Raw genomic sequence first — 19,676 nt, 5'->3', positions numbered from 1 at the left:
CAGCATGTATGTTACAAAGCAAGTGAGCTAGTTCCCAATATGTTGGTCTAGGTTTGTGCCATTTATGGTTCTGTCTCTGCATTTGCCTAGTCTTACCAGAAGATGCTGCAAGAGCACACATGGTTTCCCAGCAATAATACTGCACACACATTTTGGCTGAGATTATAAAACAGGGAAAACAAACCACAACCCCCTAAACCAACAAACTAACAAACCTGATGACATTGCATGAAACAAAACATCAAAGAAATTGCATTATTCTCATACAATTTAATCTACGTGCATTTATGTTTCTAAAATTTGTTGGTATCGTAAAATATATGTTTTCCTAATAGTATGTAATACATTAAAAAAAGTATACTGAGACAAGTCAAGCTTCATTGTGAAAGAGACATAAATCAAGTGAAGGAAAAGGCTAACCGCACATTCAATTGTTGACACACACAATAAATCAGCTGTAGGAGAAATACATTTTACAAATTTGTCATCAACAGGGGTTAGGGTTTATTCATTGAATTTTGTCTGAGGCTGGTGATTTATAGCTCTTAATGATCAAATATTGAAAAGGCAGTTGCGAGAGTTGGTAGTGATGCAGCTAGTTTAGTGAGTGCTTTTGTGAACAGAAACCAATTTTTTTTTTTCACTTTCCACATATTTTTCTCAGTGGAGGTCTGGATGATAAAATGATGTCTCCAAGGTATTTTTCTTTCTCTCTGAGGTCGACAAGCTTTCACACAAGGAGTCACGGATCTTCTCCCATGACTCAATCTCTGAGCTCCAAAGTGCAGCTCTGGCTCTGATGGACTGTACCACCTCTGTCTCGCTGCCTTTGGCCAGACTGATGCCATCTTTACAGATGAAGAAGACATCCATGCCAAGGAAAAGAGCATTGAGAGCAATGAAACCTGCTCTGGCCCCCTTGGTCAGAGCAAGAGGCCCTTTGGCTGCTGCCTGACCAATATCTGGGATGTCTGAGGCTACCTTGGGCACGTTACGTAATGCTTTGCCTTCCTCTGCCACCACCTTACCAGCAGCTGCAATCACCTCTTCATTTTTCAACAACTTCACTGCAGAGGCAGCATCGACAATTGTATCAATGGCTTTTCTAACAGAACTAATGATACCAATGGCCATGCCCACTCCCGCCAACACATCGATTGTGCTGGGATTTTTAAGGGGATTAATTCTTAATTTTTTTTTTAAGACTGTTTGATTGGTCACCTTCTCCAAACAATCTTGGAGACTCTGCACATCCTCCATGAAGAGCTGGAAGACTTCACCGGCTTTCTTTTGATGCTTACGGTTCACTCCAATCCCCGTGGCTGTGGTGACAATACTGTTAACTCCGCTGGTGATCCCCAGACCTACACCTGTCATTGTCAGAGCTAGGGACACTCCTGCTGTTACAGGAATTAACGCCAAACCAACAATGGAAAGCACACCTGCAACTGCCCCCACTGAGCTGCCTGCAACACTGGAGATCTTTGATCCCTTATCCATCCTGTCAAGCTGAACTGCATTCTCCTCCAGGTCCTTCAGAAACTGAAGCATCCTGGGCTGACGCTTGTTGAATTCACTGATAAAGCCAGAACATGATTTTCCCTGAAACAGGAAAGCTGTCCGGAAATGTTGGTTCATCCTGATAAAAACCAAAAAGAGGAAATGGCTTGTTGACATGACATGTATTTTTCACTGTCACAGGAGATAAAAATGAATATAATTAGTATTCCCGTCATTTAAAATACAGTAAATGGTTAAATTTATTTGTTCTACATGGACCTGTTGTTATAAAAACGGCTTTGTTATTAGATTTTTTACATTTTTGCGTCAAATCTCAAAATTGTCCTATGGTGTGACTGTCACATGCATAATAACGAATTAAAACTTTTATACGTTTTTTTTAAGCTTAAAATGTGTATAAATAACTGAGGCATAATTTTACAAGTGTTTATTTTAATAAATGGCAATCACTTTTTCATCCATATATTTATAAATGCATAAGAACTTGATACATTTTGTCACAGAAAACCATGTCCTTCAGTGTGACACCATATTCTGATTTTAATTAATTCCACAAACAACTTTATTTAATTGAAGGACCCCATTCAAATTCCTGTTGCTGAAGCCTCTTATGAAGCCAATGACAAGAGTACATGATAAGTTCTTGTCTCAGCATTATTCAAATATTTAACTTTTTCTGAACCGCCATGAAAGTGTTCAGTTTTGTTATCCTTTGGTGTGACGTCACTAAATTATATGTTTTGATTAAAAAGAAGAAGAAACTTTACTGGTTAAACTACATAATTACGGAGAATTATAATGCTAACTACTAACTTCTAAAGACAGGTTAGCTAGGAATAGCACAGTAATTAACTAACACAAAAGGCTGAAATGTGACACGATTTGTCCTTCGGTGTGACACCTTTGATAGGCTTTAGCTGTCACACCAAAGGACAGTATGTCACACTGGAGGACAAGGTCTCTTTAAAAAAGCATTTTAAACAATTAAATAAGATTTTTTTTTTAAAGAAAAATTCTTACCTTGGCCATTTCCAGTGTTTTTAAATGCAATAGCTACATTGATTTCAATATTTTCTGTTTTTGCTGAAAATGTGTACGTTAGTTAGGTTAAAACTTTTTTTTTTTTTGCTTTGTTTAAACATATGGTTGATATTGTTTGTTAAAAAAAGAATATTCTTTCATCTTTGACATTTTCAAAGTTAAATGAAAAATATTTCAATGTAAAATCTCTCAATTTCTCTTTACTGACTGTTTCTGTCCTTTAGTGTGACATAATGTCCTATGGTGTAACACACATAAAAGATCCAAAAATGTATTTGTATGTCAAAAATATCCTAAAAAATGGTTGAGTATTGCATTAGGGCATAAATTATCATCATTCACCTTGGATTATTTTAATTTTTTCAACAGTTTTGAAAGGTTGACATTAAATATTGACTCGAATTCATTGCATTTATTGAACATGGTCAAAATCATGTTATTCATAATTTCTCATTAAATAGATTATATAGACTTCTTATTTGTCAACAACCCAAATACAGTTGAACTCCTGAATGAAACACTGGATTTGGGATCTGTGCTTTTTCTTTTCTTTTCTTTTTACCTTCAGGTTTGAGGCTCCTTTGAAGTAAAAATTCACATTACATGAGCAAAACAACAATCTGTGAACAAATCACATAAAATCCTACATTGGGTAACCCTTACCTGATTTCTTCAAGCTCATTAATGTGACGCAGCATCTTCTGTATGTCGTCTTCAAACAGGTCCAGATCCAGGTCAACCTGAGATTCACCTGTTTTCTTCCCACAAAACCCTCCTAAGGAGCTGTGACAGACATTTGACCATTTACATTAACTGTCTATAGATGATTCTAAAAATGTGCATCTAATTTTGCTCATAAAATATCATTTTACCTGTATTTGAAGTTCCCACAAATTGTCTGGGTGGTCTGTATGTATCTGTCCAACTGAAACAAGAACACCTCCACATTTTGAAGTCTAGGATGGAAGAAGACTTCTGCTTCTCTTTTAAACTCAAGGAGACGAGGACAGATCTCTCCTGCAGCATCGATGACGTCCTGAACATATCTGAAGCTGATGCCATCAGGCAGACGTATCATCTGGTTCTCCGTGAACACATGAGGTGAGGTGACCGCCAGCTTCTCCACTGCATCCAGGAAGCAGTCAAGCTCCTTCAGGCCTTCCAGAGTGTCCTTCAACACATTGGAAAGCTCCTCCTGCAGTGTTGCACGCTTCGTGTCTACAGCTGTCTGAGGGGTCATCTTGTTCTTCAAAAATTCCCCAAAGGCTTTACCTTTGGCCTCTGATTGCTGAACTTGTTTGAAGCTCAAGTGAAGTTGATCATCCCTGTTTTTAATGCCCTTCATCATGTCTGATTCTTTCTCTCTCATTTTCACCCATTTACAAATCTCCTCACTGAATTCTCTCACTTGGTTGATGTAGATGAGGGTATCTCTGACGTAGTGGCACAAAGCCCCATGTAGTTCCTTCCTGTAAAACAGCACTTCAATTAGTTTGAACTGCAGAAGTTTTGAAATAGTTGCCATACAGTAACCCATCTGTTTGGATTTTGTTGTTTACTTTTTTGATTTAGCTATAATGATAATAATGGCCTACAGTAATAACTTAAAGCAGAAGTAAGTGGTCCGGTCGTTTTCGCTAATGCTGCGTTCCAGGCAGGCTTTTGAAATCGTAAATTACAGCTTCAAGTCACAACTTACGACTTTGTAGCGTTTCAGGCAACCCACTCGTGTTTTTCCGACCTGTTTTACCGGTGAAAGCCACTATAAACGGCCACTCGTAACTTCCGACCGGTGAACTCGTACCAGATCGAACTGGTACCACTTCACGGTCGGAAAAATACGAGTTTCCTTGAACGCACCATAACAGTCCTCGTCGCTACGTCGCCACATTCACGGCGTTCCTTGGCTGCACACACAGCCCTGCATGCCGTTCTCTCTCCTCATTGGATAAAAACTGTAGGATACGATAAATGTTTTCTCTTCGGCTCAGAGCAGAGCAGAGTGACTGACAGACCCGTGTTTCAGTCCAAACACTCTATGTAAGTGATTGCTGTCGGAAGATATAACTATTTAAGACTTATATTAACACAAATATATCACTTACTTCTGCTTTAATAGGTGAAGCACAGAATTGTACAGTAGAGTTTCCGCTCCCTCTCTCCCCGTCTATTGTTTGAAAAGAGTATATGGACAGAAAGAGTATTTGAGTAATGAAAGCCATATTCAGGGAAACCTCAGTGGAGAAACATGATGTTGGCAGGACCAGTGACACAGCAGATATAGGAACAGGTCTGTGACAAAGCAAGTAAGCTATAATCCCTAACATGTCCGTGTATGCTTCATAGTTTAATGTTTTTCTCTGTATTTGCTCAGAAGCAGGGCCGGCCCGTGGCATAAGCAGTAGGCTATAGGCGAATGCTAAGGGCGCCGTTCATCCAGGGAGCGCCAGCGTACGGTGGCCCTGAAGTGCAAAACACAATGGCAAATCAGACAACAACGGCAAAAAAGAAAACACAACACAAAAAGAGAAAACACAACGACAAAAGAGAAAACACAACACAAAAAGAGAAAACACAACGGCAAAAGAGAAAACACAACACAAAAAGAGAAAACACAACGGCAAAACAGAAAACACAACACAAAAAGAGAAAACACAACGGCAAAACAGAAAACACAACACAAAAAGAGAAAACACAACACAAAAAGAGAAAACACAACGGCAAAACAGAAAACACAACACAAAAAGAGAAAACACAACACAAAAAGAGAAAACACAACGGCAAAACAGAAAACACAACACAAAAAGAGAAAACACAACACAAAAACAGAAAACACAACACAAAAACAGAAAACACAACACAAAAAGAGAAAACACAACACAAAAAGAGAAAACACATTATCATTATCATTATCCAGTGAATGCAATGCGCTTCCGTACAAACCCCGTCTTTTCCGGTTCAAAGCACGGACCAGTTCTTTGTCCAATCAGCGACGATTCATGTCACCCGAGGGTACCTACCTTTTCCAGTTTGGTTAATGTTGTTGTGTTTTCTCTTTCTGTGTTATGTTTTCTCTTTTGCTTTTGTGTTTTCTGATTTGCCGTTGTTTAGTAATTTGTCGTTGTGTTTTCTGATTTGCCGTTGTGTTTTCTCTTTTTGTGTTGTGTTTTCTCTTTTTGTGTTGTGTTTTCTCTTTTGTCGTTGTGTTTTCTCTTTTTGTGTTGTGTTTTCTCTTTTTGTGTTGTGTTTTCTCTTTTGCCGTTGTGTTTTCTCTTTTGCCGTTGTGTTTTCTCTTTTTGTGTTGTATTTTCTCTTTTGCCGTTGTTGTCTGATTTGCCGTTGTGTTTTGCACTTCAGGGCCACCACAGAAGTGTCTTTTTGTTAAAACTGCTGGTAACTCATCATCAGAGACATCATAATGTAGTGAAGCTTTGGGACGGCAAAGTGATGCTGTTTGTCTGTGTTGTAAAGTTGAATTTTGTCTGTTGCCAAGCAGTGCAACACTGACAAATGATCTGATTGAGTCTTTTCAATGAGTAAGCAATGTTATTGCATCCTTATCAAACTCTATCTATTATTCATTTGTTTTTGGTTTCTAAAACATTGTGACGTGGAATTACAGCAGCCCTTTTATAATTCTTTGTAATTCGGCTTTGTTGATTACTCTGGTTGGTTACTGGTCAGCTGATGTTTCATCTGACATACTAGACTTCCTCTTACAGTAAATCAGCGAGATAAGAGCTACTTTTAACCTTAACATAAAAATCCATGTATGTGACTGTAAACTAAGTAGCTGTAACACATTACGTAAAATGATCACACATGAATCATGAGGCAATGTTAAGCTTTCTGTCTCCAGCATTTGTCTTCTTAAAAATGACTTTAGAGCGCAAGCAGGAAAGCAAAGCCACAATAAGATGATGTCTCGTTTTAAAGTTTACCTTGCAACAGACATCCTCTCCTCAGTGTGAAGACTTCAGTTTCTGATAAAATGAAAGTGGCGCAAGTGGGAAGAGTACTGGATTTGCCTTTGGGCTGCATTACTGTAATATCAGGAATTTGGGAAACTCCCACTTGAAAGTCACTATAACGGCCACTCGTAACTCGTACCAGATCGAACTGGTACCACTTCACGGTCGGAAAAATACGAGTTTCCTTGAACGCACCATAACAGTCCTCGTCCCTACGTCGCCACATTCATGGGGCTGTGTGGCTGCACACACAGCCCTGCATGCCGTTCTCTCTCCTCATTGGATAAAAACTGTAGGATACGATAAATGTTTTCTCCTCGACTCAGAGCAGAGCAGAGTGACTGACAGACCCGTGTTTCAGTTCAAACACTCTATGTAAGTGATTGCTGTCGGAAGATATAACTATTTAAGACTTATATTAACACAAATATATCACTTACTTCTGCTTTAATTTATATTTCTTGAGATTGTTGGTGTGGTTGATGTTTTCTTAAAAGTATGTTACTGACTGACATCATGTATTGAGACAAACTTCATTGTAAAACAGATAAATTAAGTGAGGGAAAAGGCTAACATTCAATTGTTGACAGACTCAATAAATCAGTTTTATGAGAAATACATAATATGCCATCAACAGATTTAAATTATGTCTGAGGCTGATTGGTGATTTATAGCTCTTAGGGTTATGAAATATTGAAAGGGTATCTTGTGAGAGTTGGTAGCGATGCAGCAAGTTTACTGAGTGCTTTTGTTGACAGAAACTCATTTTTCTGTTCACTTTCCATCTACTTGATCAGAAATTTCTGCATCTTTTTCTCAGTAGAGGTCTGGATCTACTTCATGGATAAAATGATGTCTCTAAGGAACTTTTCTTTCTCTCTGAGGTCGACAGACTTTCCCACAAGGTGTCACGGATCTTCTCCCATGCGTCTATCTCTGAACTCCAAAGTGCAGCTCTGGCTCTGATGGACTGTGAGAACTCTGTCTCGCTGCCTTTGGCCAGACTGATGCTATCTTTACAGATGAAGAAGACATCCATGCCAATGAAAAGAGCATTGAGAGCAATGAAACCTGCTCTGGCTGACTTGGTTAGAGCAAGAGGCCCTCTGACTACTGTCTCACCAATATCTGGGATGTCTGAGGCTACCCTGGGCATAGTTGTAGAGGCAACATCGACAATTGTATCAATGGCCCTTCCAACAGTACCAGCGTTACGCAGGACGTTGACCACTCCCACCACATCTATCCTGTCGGGTTGCATCACAGTTTGATTGATCACCTTCTCTAGACAATCTTGGAGACTCTGCACATCCTTCATGAAGACCTGGAAGACTTCACTGGCTTTCTTTTGATGCTTACGGTTCACTCCAATCCCTGTGCCTGTGGTGACAGCACTGTTGAGGCCACTGGCAGCCCCTAGACCTACACCTGCCCCTATGAGACCTGAAGACACTCCCGCTGTTACAGGAATTAACGCCAAACCAACAATGGAAAGCACACCTCCAACTGCCCCCACTGAGCTGCCTGCAACACTGGAGATCTTTGATCCTTTATCCATCCTGTCAAGCTGAACTGCATTCTCCTCCAGGTCCTTCAGAAACTGAAGCATCCCACAAAACCCGCCTAAGGAGCTGTGACAGAAATTCACAATTACTGTGTAGACGTTTCTAGTGTTAAATATGCATATTATTTTGCTCATGAAAGATCTTTTTACCTGTTTTTGAACATCTCACATATGGTCTGGGTGGCCTGTATGTATCTGTCCAACTGATACAAAAACATCTCCACATTTTGAAGTCTAGGGTGGAAGAAGACTTCTGCATCTCTTTTTAACTCAAGGAGACGAGGGCAGATCTTTCCTGCAGCATCGATGACATCCTGAACATGTTCGAAGCCGATGCCATCAGGCAGACGTATCATCTGGTTCTCCGTGAACACATGAGGTGAAGTGACCGCCAGCTTCTCCACTGCATCCAGGAAGCAGTCGAGCTCCTTCAGGCCTTCCAGAGTGTCCTTCAACACATTGGAAAGCTCCTCCTTCAGTATTGCACGCTTCGTGTCTACAGCTGTCTGCAGGGTCACTTCAAAAGTTCCCCAAAGGCTTTACCTTTGTCCTCTGACTCCTCAACATGGCTGAAGCTCAAGTGAAGTTGATCGTCCCTGTTTTTAATGTCCTGCATCTTTGTTGATTCTGTCTTCCTCATTTCCACCCATTTAGAAATCTCCGAGTCCTCACTGAATTCTCTCACTTTGTTGATGTAGATGAGGGTATCTCTGACGTAGTGGCACAAAGCCTCATGTAGTTCCTTTCTGTGAAACAGCACATCAACCAGTTGGTGAGATGGCTTGTGAAGTTGCCATAACTCAACATAAAGTTGCCTGCTTGGATTTGGATTGAATATTATTTATTTTAAATATGCAAGTGCATAAGCAAACCTAAATGTATGAAATTAAACATTTTTAGGTCAAAATAGGCACAATTTATCTATGTTATTCCTCATGATGAACAGAATAGCAAATTAGACCATAATGCTAAAGATAAGCAAAATGATTCCCAAAAAAAACTTGTTGAAAAAATGAGCAACTATTTTTGTTCTATGAGACAAAGAAGTTCAAATTATTTTTGCTGTGATATAGTGAATAAATCATCTAAAAGTAGAATACATGTTAAATAAAAATATTTTGTACTGCAAAGTTGTTCCATTCTTCTTGTCTCCCACTGAGCTATTGAGTTTTAATATCACCAGTAACATCTGCACATTGACTCAATGTGCAGAGAAACTCTAACTGTTCTTTGATAAATATTACTAAATAGATAAATAATACTACAGTATTATTTTTAAAACAATGCATATTTTAGCAAAACAATGCGTATTGAGACAAAAATCAAAAGTTAATATGTGTTTAATATGTTGCAACCGTCCCTGATTCGTGCAACTGTCCCCAGGTTTGGGGTCAGTTGCAATGTCTTCTTCCATTTCAAGAAGTTGCAACATCTTCTTCCATTCAAACAGTTATTGTGATTGATGTGTCATATGTAGCCATCTTTAAATGGTAGCCTATGGGTATGTAAACGTTTGGTGAGTGTAGTCCAAATAGTCTCTGAGTAACTGAGAAAAAAGTAAAAAAATAAATAAAAAAAGTGTTGCCGCAGTCTCCCCTACCTTGCAGCAGACATCTTCTCCTCTGTGAAGTCTTCAGTTTCTGATAAAATGAAAGTACAACAAGCTTGTTAAACCAGTGGGTATAGTGCTGAACTTGCCTTTGGCTTGCATTTAGCCGATATGATCTCCCCTCACTGCTTATAAGCAAATTGAGCCGCTCTCACTTCCCCATCAACTTTTTTTTAATTCTGCAGAATGAAACTGCTGTCTTCACTAGTTAGCAATAGACATAGTGGAAAATGATATTGTTGAGAATATGTGACAAACTCTCTTGAGAATAGTGAGCTTAACTGAAGCAATTAATTTAGAGTCACAAAATAAGGTTTTATTTGCCAATTGTAAACAACAAAGATGATGTTTCTGAATTTAATGAGGTGTGAAGGTCATACTTAAACCTGAACAAAAAGCAAAAGATACACTCAAGTTTCAAGCTCAAAAGAGGACAAACAAAATCTTATATCGAAAAAATCAACAATAGAGGTTCTTTATTCTCCTGGCAGAAGCTATTCTCTCTGAGTCAGTTCTCTTTCTCACGTCTTAAGAGTTGTGGTTGGTGCTCGTGTGGTTGTGACCTCAGACATCTCTGCATAAACTTAAAATGTTTTGCAGTTATTAAAAAAAAAGAAGAGTAAAATGTATACAACATGTGAGCAGCAGCCCATTCAACCTAGTTTTTAAGGTGGCAAGTTTATCACAGGACTGACATAGAGACAACTCTCACTGACTCACAGTAACAGCTGTAGACAATTTTTTATTTTATTGCGATTAAAGTTACACATACAATATAATTTGTTAGAGAAAGAAATAAAGAGACAAATCCAATAAAAATAATCATGAACTTTCTATTTATAATAAATTGCTACTGTTGACCTGAGTGTATAGTCGCCCCCCAGTGGTCATATGGAGTAAATGAAACTTTATGGTTAAACATTGCATGAAACAAAACATCAAAGAAATTACATTATTGATCATACAATTTAATCTACATTCATTTGTGTTTCTTAAATTTTTTGGTATCGTAAAATATATGTTTTGAATTGAATTGAATGTCTATTGTCATTGCACAAGTAGCCTACTGCCTACAACGAAATTGGGTGCAGTCCTTAAAGTGCAAGTTAGGAAAAAATAAAAAATAAAATAAATAAATAAAATCAATTAAAAACACATACAGGTCAGGATACAACAACATGTATTCACATTCTGCATATGTTTACATGATGGCCGTGTTAAGTGCATCTATGGCTCTGGCATAGAAACTGTTCTTGAGCCTGTTTGTGCGGGTTTTTAATGCCCTGTAGCGTCTGCCTGATGGCAGAAGCTCAAACAGTGAGTGTCCGGGATGAGATGGGTCATTCACAACTTTCTTGGCTTTTGTGAGACACCGGGTGTTGTACAGTTCCTCTAGAGAGGGGAGTGGGCATCCTATGATCTTTTGGGCTGACTAATACTCACTGACGTATTGAGACAAGTCAAGCTTCATTGTGAAAGAGATATAAATCAAGTGAGGGAAAAGGCTAACCACACATTCAATTGTTGACAGACTCAATAAATCAGTTTCATCATGAGAAATACATAATACGCCATTAACAGATCTAAATTTTGTCTGAGGCTGGTGATATGATCAAATATTGAAAAGGCAAGTTTACTCATGCTTTGTTGACAGAAACCATTTTTTTCTGTTCACTTTCTATCTACTTGATCAGAAATGTCCACATCTTTTTCTCAGTAGAGGTCTGGATCTACTTCATGGATAAAATGATGTCTCCAAGGTATTTTTCTTTCTCTTTGAGGTCGACAGACTTTCACACAAGGAGTCACGGATCCTCTCCCATGCGTCTATCTCTGAGCTCCAAAGTGCAGCTCTGGCTCTGATGAACTGTACCACCTCTGTCTCGCTGCCTTTGGCCAGACTGATGCCATCTTTACAGATGAAGAAGACATCCATGCCAAGGAAAAGAGCATTGAGAGCAATGAAACCTGCTCTGGCCCCCTTGGTCAGAGCAAGAGGCCCTTTGGCTGCTGCCTGACCAATATCTGGGATGTCCGAGGCTACCCTGGGCACATTACGTAATGCTTTACCTTCTTGTGCCACCACCTTACCAGCAGCTGCAATTATCTCTTCATTTTTCAACAACTTAGCTGCAGAGGCAGCATCAACAAGTGAATCAATGGCTTTTCCAACAGTACCAACTTTGACAAGAACCTTGCCCACTCCCACCGCCACATCGATCTTGCTGGGATCCATTTTTGAGCCTGTTTGATTGATCACCTTTTCCAGACAATCTATGAGACTCTGCACATCCTCCATGAAGAGCTGGAAGACTTCACTGGCTTTCTTTTGATGCTTATGGTTCACTCCAATCCCTGTGGCTGTGGTGACAATACTGTTAACTCCGCTGGTGATACCCAGACCTACACCTGTCATTGTCAGAGCTAGGGACACTCCTGCTGTTACAGGAATTAACGCCAAACCAACAATGGAAAGCACACCTGCAACTGCCCCCACTGAGCTGCCTGCAACACTGGAGATCTTCGATCCCTTATCCATCCTGTCAAGCTGAACTGCATTCTCCTCCAGGTCCTTCAGAAACTGAAGCATCCCGGGGTGACGCTTGTTGAATTCACTGATAAAGCCAGAACATGATTCCCCCTGAAACAGGAAAGCTGTCCGGAAGTGTTGGTTCATCCTGAAAAAAACCAAAAAGAGGAAATACAGTTGAACTACTGAACTCCTGAACTCTAAGGGTCCCGCCATAAGCTTTAAATAGCTTCTTGGGAGACCTGCCGCTTCACACAATTGTTTTTTTCCTTTTCTGTTCTGTAGATATCATGTGTTTTGTGTGAAATAAATACTGATACTGATACTGAATGAAACACTGGATTTGGGATCTGTGATTTTTCATTTCTTTTCTTTCTCTTTACCTTCAGGTTTGAGCATCCTTTGAAGTACAAATTCACATTACACAAAACAACAATCTATGAACAAATCACATAAAAACATGCATTGGGTCACCTTTACCTGATTTCCTCAAGCTCATTAATGTGACGCAGCATCTTCTGTATGTCGTCTTCAGACAGGTCCAGATCCAGGTCAACCTGAGATTCACCTGTTTTCTTCCCACAAAACCCACCTAAAGAGCTGTGACAGACATTTAACCATTCACATTAACTGTCTACAATAGATGATTCTAAAAATGTGCAATTTTGCTCATAAAATATCATTTTACCTGTATTTGAAGTTCCCACAAATTGTCTGGGTGGCCTCTATGTATCTGTCCAACTGATACAACAACACCTCCACATTTTGAAGTCTAGGATGGAAGAAGACTTCTGCTTCTCTTTTAAACTCAAGGAGACGAGGACAGATCTCTCCTGCAGTATCGATGACGTCCTGAACATGTCTGAAGCTGATGCCATCAGGCAGACGTATCATCTGGTTCTCCGTGAACACATGAGGTGAGGTGACCGCCAGCTTCTCCACTGCATCCAGGAAGCAGTCGAGCTTCTTCAGGCCTTCCAGAGTGTCCTTCAACACATTGGAAAGCTCCTCCTGCAGTATTGCACGCTTCGTGTCTACAGCTGTCTGCAGGGTCATCTTGTTCTTCAAAAATTCCCCAAACGCTTTACCTTTGGCCTCTGATTGCTTAACTTGTTTGAAGCTCAAGTGAAGTTGATCGTCCCTGTTTTTAATGTCCTTCATCATGTCTGATTCTTTCTCTCTCATAATCACCCATTTAGAAATCTTCTTGCTGAATTCTCTCACTTTGTTGATGTAGATGAAGGTATCTCTGACGTAGTGGCACAAAGCCTCATGTAGTTCCTTTCTGTAAAACAGCACTTCAATTAGTTTGAACTGCAGAAGTTTTGAAATAGTTGCCATAACCCATCTGTTTGGATTTTGTTGTTCACTTTTTTAATTTAGCTATAATGAGAGCTATACAGTAATAACTTAATAGTTGAAGCACAGAATTGTACAGAGTTTCCACTCCCTCTCTCCCCGTCTATTGTTGTTTGTTTTGAAAAGAGTATACGGAGAGAAAGAGTATTTGAGTAATGAAAGCCATATTCAGGGAAACCTCGGTGGAGAAACATGGACCAGTGACACAGCAGATATAGGAACAGCAGGTGTGTGACAAAGCAGGTAAGCTATAATCCCCAACATGTCCGTGTATGCGTCATAGTTTAATGTTTTTCTCTGTATTTGCTCAGAAGGTGTGTCAGGAGCACACATGGTTTCACAGCAATAAAATCACTTTGTACACACACTTTGCTTTCGTTATTAAACAGAAACTTTTGAAAATCCCCTAAAGTGTACCAGACATCCAACTCAGTAACAATTCAGTGGCCAAATAATACATCCCTTCATCCCTTTTAATTTTAAGGGTAAGATTTTAATCTTTGTTTTGTTGTTAAGTGTCTTTTTGTTAAAATTGCTGGTAACTCATCATCAGAAACATCACAATGTAGTGAATAGTTGGGCTTTGGGACGGCAAAGTGATGCTGTTTGTCTGTGTTGTAAAGTGGAATTTTCTCTGTTGCCAAGTAGTGCAACACTTGACAAATTATGTTTTTTTTTCAATGAGTAAGCAATGTTATTGCATCCTCATCAAACTCTATCTATTTTTCATTTGTTTTTGGTTTCTAAAACATTGTAACATGGAATTACAGCAGACCTTTTATGATTCTTTGTAATTCGGTTTTAATAATAATAATAATAATAATAATAATACATTTTATTTATAAGCGCTTTTTCAAATGCTCAAAGACACTTTACAGTTTAAAAATCATAAAATACAGCAATTTAAATTGTAATTCAGTTAAAAACAGCAGAGACAGTATAAAACACAGAAAACAGTATAAATTGGCTTTGTTGATTGCTCTTACACTGGTCAGCTGATGTTTCATCTGACACACTAATTATTTGTAGGACTTCCTCCTAAATCAGCGAGATAAGAGCTACTGCCTTAACATAAAAATCCATGTATGTGGCTGTAAACTAAGTAGCTGTAACACATTCAAATGATCACACATGAATCATGAGGCAATGTTAAGCTTTCTGTCTCCAGCATTTGTCTTCTTAAAAATTACTTTAGAGCGCAAGCAGGAAAGCAAAGCCACAATAGGATGATATCTCGTTTTAAAGTTTACCTTGTAACAGACATCCTTTCCTCTCAGTGTGAAGACTTCAGTTTCTGATAAAATGAAAGTGGCACAAGCTCTTAAAACCAGTGGGAAGAGTACTGGATTTGCCTTTGGGCTGCATTAATATCAGGAAGTTGGGAAACTCCCACTTCTCCAAGGCTAGTACCTTTTTTATTATTAGTTTACAGGCTGAAATGTGTCACTTACTTGTTGATACTGCCTTCATTCGAAGATAGCAGTAGATATAGTGGGAAATTACAGTATGTTGTTGAAAATATGTGGGAAACTCTCTGTGAGAACATTAGGTTGACTGTAAACACCAAAGAGGAATGTTTGTGTGTTTAATGAGTGTGAATGTCGTACTTCCAAGTCACTTCCTTCCTCATGGCTTAAGAGTGGTGTTTGGTGCTGGTGTGGTTGTGACCTCAGAAATCTCTGTACAAACCAAAAATGTTGTGCAGTTATTAAAAAAAGAGTAAAATGTATATAACATGTGAGACACTGAGCTGTAGCTAAAGCTGTAAAGCTGTTTCTTCATTCTTTGATTGTATAAAATTGAATTACAATTTAGGTTACACATACAATATTATTTGTTAAATGAAGAAATAAAGTGACAAATCCAACAAAAATAATCATGAACTTTATGTTATTTTTGCATAAGATTGCCACTGTTGACCTGAGTGTATAGTCGCCCCCAAGTGGTCACATGGTGGAAATGCAATTTGATTTTTCAACATTACATAAAGAAAAAAATCAAAGAAAATACATTTACTCTCATACAATTTAATCTACATTAATTTATATTTCTTGAGATTGTTGGTGTGGTTGATGTTTTCTTAAAAGTATGTTACTGACTGACATTATGTATTGAGACAAACTTCACTGTAAAACAGATAAATTAAGTGAGGGAAAAGGCTAACATTCAATTGTTGACAGACTCAATAAATCAGTTTTATGAGAAATACATAATATGCCATCAACAGATTTAAATGATGTCTGAGGCTGATTGGTGATTTATAGCTCTTAGGGTTATGAAATATTGAAAGGGATCTTGTGAGAGTTGGTAGCGATGCAGCAAGTTTACTGAGTGCTTTTGTTGACAGAAACTAATTTTTCTGTTCACTTTCCATCCACTTGATCAGAAATTTCTGCATCTTTTTCTCAGTAGAGGTCTGGATCTACTTCATGGATAAAATGATGTCTCCAGTATACTTTTCTTTCTCTCTGAAGTCGGCAGACTTTCCCACAAGGAGTCACGGATCTTCTCCCATGCGTCTATCTCTGAACTCCAAAGTGCAGCTCTGGCTCTGATGGACTGTGAGAACTCTGTCTCGCTGCCTTTGGCCAGACTGATGCTATCTTTACAGATGAAGAAGACATCCATGCCAATGAAAAGAGCATTGAGAGCAATGTAACGTGCTCTGGCCGACTTGGTTAGAGCAAGAGGCCCTCTGACTGCCTGACCAATATCTGGGATGTCTGAGGCTACCCTGGGCATAGTTGTAGAGGCAACATCGACAATTGTGTCAATGGCTCTTCCAACAGCACCAACATTACGCAGGACGTTGACCACTCCCACCACATCTATCCTGTCGGGTTGCATCACAGTTTGATTGATCACCTTCTCTAGACAATCTTGGAGACTCTGCACATCCTCCATGAAGAGCTGGAAGACTTCACTGGCTTTCTTTTGATGCTTATGGTTCACTCCAATCCCTGTGCCTGTGGTGACAGCACTGTTGAGGCCACTGGCAGCCCCTAGACCTACACCTGCCCCTATGAGACCTAAAGACACTCCTGCTGTTACAGGAATTAACGCCAAACCAACAATGGAAAGCACACCTCCAACTGCCCCCACTGAGCTGCCTGCAACACTGGAGATCTTTGACCCTTTATTCATCCTGTCAAGCTGAACTGCATTCTCCTCCAGGTCCTTTAGAAACTGAAGCATCCCGGGGTGACGCTTGTTGAATTCACTGATAAAGCCAGAACATGATTCCCCCTGAAACAGGAAAGCTGTCCGGAAGTGTTGGTTCATCCTGAAAAAAACCAAAAAGAGGAAATGGAGTCAGGCTTCAGAATGTTTCCTATTTAAAAACACTGATTTGGGATCTATGTTTTTTTGTTTGTTTTTTTTTACCTGATTTCCTCAAGTTCATTAATGTGACGAAGCATCCTCTGTATATCGTCTTCAGACAGGTCCACATCCAGATCAACCTGAGTTTCACTTGTTTTTTCCCCCCAAAACCCGCCTAAGGAGCTGTGACAGACATTCACAATTACTGTGTAGACGTTTCTAGCGTAGAATATGTATCTTATTTTGCTCATGAAAGATCTTTTTACCTGTTTTTGAACATCTCACAAATTGTCTGGGTGGTCTGTATGTATCTGTCCAACTGATACAAGAGCACCTCCACATTTTGAAGTCTAGGGTGGAAGAAGACTTCTGCATCTCTTTTAAACTCAAGGAGACGAGGGCAGATCTTTCCTGCAGCATCGATGACATGCTGAACATATCTGAAGCTGATGCCATCAGGCAGATGTATCATCTGGTTCTCCGTGAACACATGAGGTGAGGTGACCGCCAACTTCTCCACTGCATCCAGGAAGCAGTCGAGCTCCTTCAGGCTTTCCAGAGTGTCCTTCAACACATTGGAAAGCTCCTCCTTCAGTATTGCACGCTTGTTGTCAATAGTTTTCTGCAGGGTCATCTTGTCCTTCAAAAATTCCCCAAAGGCCTTTAATCTGTTCTTTGACTGCTTAACATGGCTGAAGCTCAAGTGAAGTTGATCGTCCCTGTTTTTAATGTCCATCATCATGTGAGATTCTTTCTTTCTCATAATCACCCATTTAGAAATCTTCTTGCTGAATTCTCTCACTTTGTTGATGTAGATGAGGGTATCTCTGACGTAGTGGCCAGTGGCGGCCTTAGACATCTGGGGGCCCGTTTCAATATTTCATATGAGGCCCTACCCTGTTAAACATAACATTATTTGCCAGCTATGTGTCCATGTGTCGCTGATGCTTTAAACCCTGAAAGGACGCAGTAAACGCACTATCCATGCATCCCAGGTACGCACAACACATTAAGTGTTAAAATCACTATAAGGGCAAGAAACCAGGGATCTTAACACAATCAAAAACTTTAACAATAGCCTATTCTGAATTTAAATTGGCAACAAAAGTAATGAGAGCAAAGTGCTCCGCGTTATTTCAGCATCACGACCACGGACAAGGAAAGGACGAGACATGCGGACAGACAGACGTCTACAGGTGCTGATCCTGTCGGTGCTGCGGTGCTGGAGCAGCAGACAGACAGCTGTCTCCTCCATTATTACAATCTGTAAATAAGCTGCCAATAATATCACATTTTAGTTGTGCTCTCGCTGTGTTTTATTTCTCTGTTAGGTTGGGACGTACTCATAGATCGCCTGTTTGGAGGCATTTTAACCCGAGGAAAAAAAGAAAAGAGGAGGAAAGTGATTGACAGACGTCAATCATCAGGTTACGCAACTGGGCGCACGTCAGGAGGAAAGCAGGAAAAACAAAAGGACATTAGAAACGCTAAGAGAAAAGGAATAATACTGGGAGAAGGAAAACGAGGGTCTATTGATAGTTTGGGCCGTTTTCAAAGGTAAGCTACGTTGTTTTGATATTTCCTGCCGTATTATTAATTAGGAGCGACTAGTAGGCTACAGTCGCGGTGTGGCATGATACGCGCATCAGTGGTTGTAGAGCGGATCAGGGGTCGAGTGTGTGACCGCACGGTGGACAGAGCTGTTTGTGTGTGTGGTGGATGTAGGCCTGTGTGTGTGTGTGTGTATGTTAAGGTGAAACCTAGGTGATGAATTATTGTGCTGTCTTTTACTTGGTGACTGGCAGCTGGGGGCCCCCCTGGTGGCTGGGGCCCGTTTCAATTGAAACGGTTGAAACATAGGTAAGGCCGCCTATGGTAGTGGCACAAAGCCTCATGTAGTTCCTTTCTGTAAAACAGCACATCAACCAGTTTGTGAGATTGCTTGTGAAGTTGCCATAACTTGTCTGGATTTGGATTGAAGTTTACTTTTTAATTTGAAACTAATGATCTAATGTAGGCTATGGTGATTTATCTGGCCAATGAGACCTAACAGCTGATGGACACAATTGTACAGTAGAGATTCTACTCCCTCTCTCTCTCTCTCTGTCTATTGTTATTTGTTTTGAAAAGAGTACGGAGAGAAAGTGTAATGAAAGTCATATTCAAGGAGAACTCGATAGGATGATATCTGGTTTTAAAGTTTACCTTTCAGCAGACATCCTCTCTTCTCAGTGTGAAGACTTCAGTTTCTGAACAAATGAGAGCAAGCTCTTATATAGTGCTGTTTAGTACTTGCCTTTGGACTGCATTCATGTGTTTATGATCTCCCTTCACTGCTTAAGCAAATTGAGCCCTGCACTCCCACTTCTCCAAACTTTTTTTTTATTATTCTGCAGGCTGAAATGTATCATTTACTTGCTGATGCACTCGTCACACCCAGTACTTATGCACTTTATTACCCAAAACGAAACTCTTATGGTCTCCCTGCCTGAGAAAAATGAATGTGTCTCTCAATGTGTTTTTCATTGTTACTGTTGCCTTTTGTGTTGTTTACTTTTTTTATTATGCGTAATGTTGTATTGTTTTGAACAGTTTTTATGTTATTGGGACTACGAACGAAAACTAGCATCCTGCTATAATCCATCATATTTACATGTTCTTATGTCCTTTAATGTGCACTTTCCCATTCAAATAAACAAATAAATAAAAAATAACATTATCAGATTATAGCCTACATTAATACACTGGAGTTCTTCTGCT

At 39.6% G+C, this 19,676-nt stretch overlaps 2 protein-coding genes and 2 pseudogenes across 3 annotated transcripts; all 4 read right to left on the bottom strand.

Moving 5' to 3' along the window:
• Positions 1-600: 600 nt before the first annotated feature.
• Positions 601-4,087, bottom strand: LOC146982691 (uncharacterized; annotated as a pseudogene). Its single transcript, XR_015036376.1, has 3 exons — positions 3,435-4,087; positions 3,226-3,345; positions 601-1,639 (listed from the first exon to the last, which is right to left on the bottom strand). The product of XR_015036376.1 is annotated as an uncharacterized LOC146982691 (transcript).
• Positions 4,088-7,171: 3,084 nt separating this feature from the next.
• LOC146982690 (apolipoprotein L3-like) lies at positions 7,172-9,711 on the bottom strand (annotated as a pseudogene).
• A 1,637-nt stretch (positions 9,712-11,348) lies between these two features.
• On the bottom strand, positions 11,349-14,937 carry LOC146982689 (uncharacterized). The gene is made up of 4 exons (XM_085783794.1): positions 14,846-14,937; positions 12,925-13,521; positions 12,717-12,836; positions 11,349-12,384 (listed from the first exon to the last, which is right to left on the bottom strand). Exons 1-4 carry the CDS (start codon positions 14,857-14,859, stop codon positions 11,442-11,444), a joined length of 1,674 nt encoding a protein of 557 aa, XP_085639920.1. The 5' UTR covers positions 14,860-14,937; the 3' UTR covers positions 11,349-11,441.
• A 1,085-nt stretch (positions 14,938-16,022) lies between these two features.
• Positions 16,023-17,666, bottom strand: LOC146982688 (uncharacterized). Its single transcript, XM_085783795.1, has 3 exons — positions 17,183-17,666; positions 16,980-17,099; positions 16,023-16,878 (listed from the first exon to the last, which is right to left on the bottom strand). Exons 1-3 carry the CDS (start codon positions 17,656-17,658, stop codon positions 16,023-16,025), a joined length of 1,452 nt encoding a protein of 483 aa, XP_085639921.1. The 5' UTR covers positions 17,659-17,666.
• Between the last annotated feature and the right edge of the window lie 2,010 nt (positions 17,667-19,676).

This window comes from Trachurus japonicus, chromosome 8 (assembly GCF_045865225.1).
Source record: "Trachurus japonicus isolate A0001 chromosome 8, Traja_1.0".
Classification (NCBI taxonomy): domain Eukaryota; kingdom Metazoa; phylum Chordata; class Actinopteri; order Carangiformes; family Carangidae; genus Trachurus; species Trachurus japonicus.
Note: the sequence above shows the minus strand (reverse complement) of the source record. Positions and strands in the feature narration are given on the sequence as shown.

Bases quoted from the DNA above. Each gene is read 5' to 3' on its own strand.
- LOC146982688 (XM_085783795.1), bottom strand. From the start codon at position 17,658: ATGATGATGGACATTAAAAACAGGGACGATCAACTTCACTTGAGCTTC. The intron at 17,100-17,182 runs GTAAAAAGATCT...TGTCTGTCACAG, and splicing joins TGTGAGATGTTCAAAAACAG to CTCCTTAGGCGGGTTTTGGG. The intron at 16,879-16,979 runs GTAAAAAAAAAC...GGTTTTTTTCAG, and splicing joins AATGAACTTGAGGAAATCAG to GATGAACCAACACTTCCGGA.
- LOC146982689 (XM_085783794.1), bottom strand. The intron at 12,837-12,924 runs GTAAAATGATAT...TGTCTGTCACAG, and splicing joins TGTGGGAACTTCAAATACAG to CTCTTTAGGTGGGTTTTGTG. The intron at 12,385-12,716 runs GTAAAGGTGACC...GGTTTTTTTCAG, and splicing joins AATGAGCTTGAGGAAATCAG to GATGAACCAACACTTCCGGA.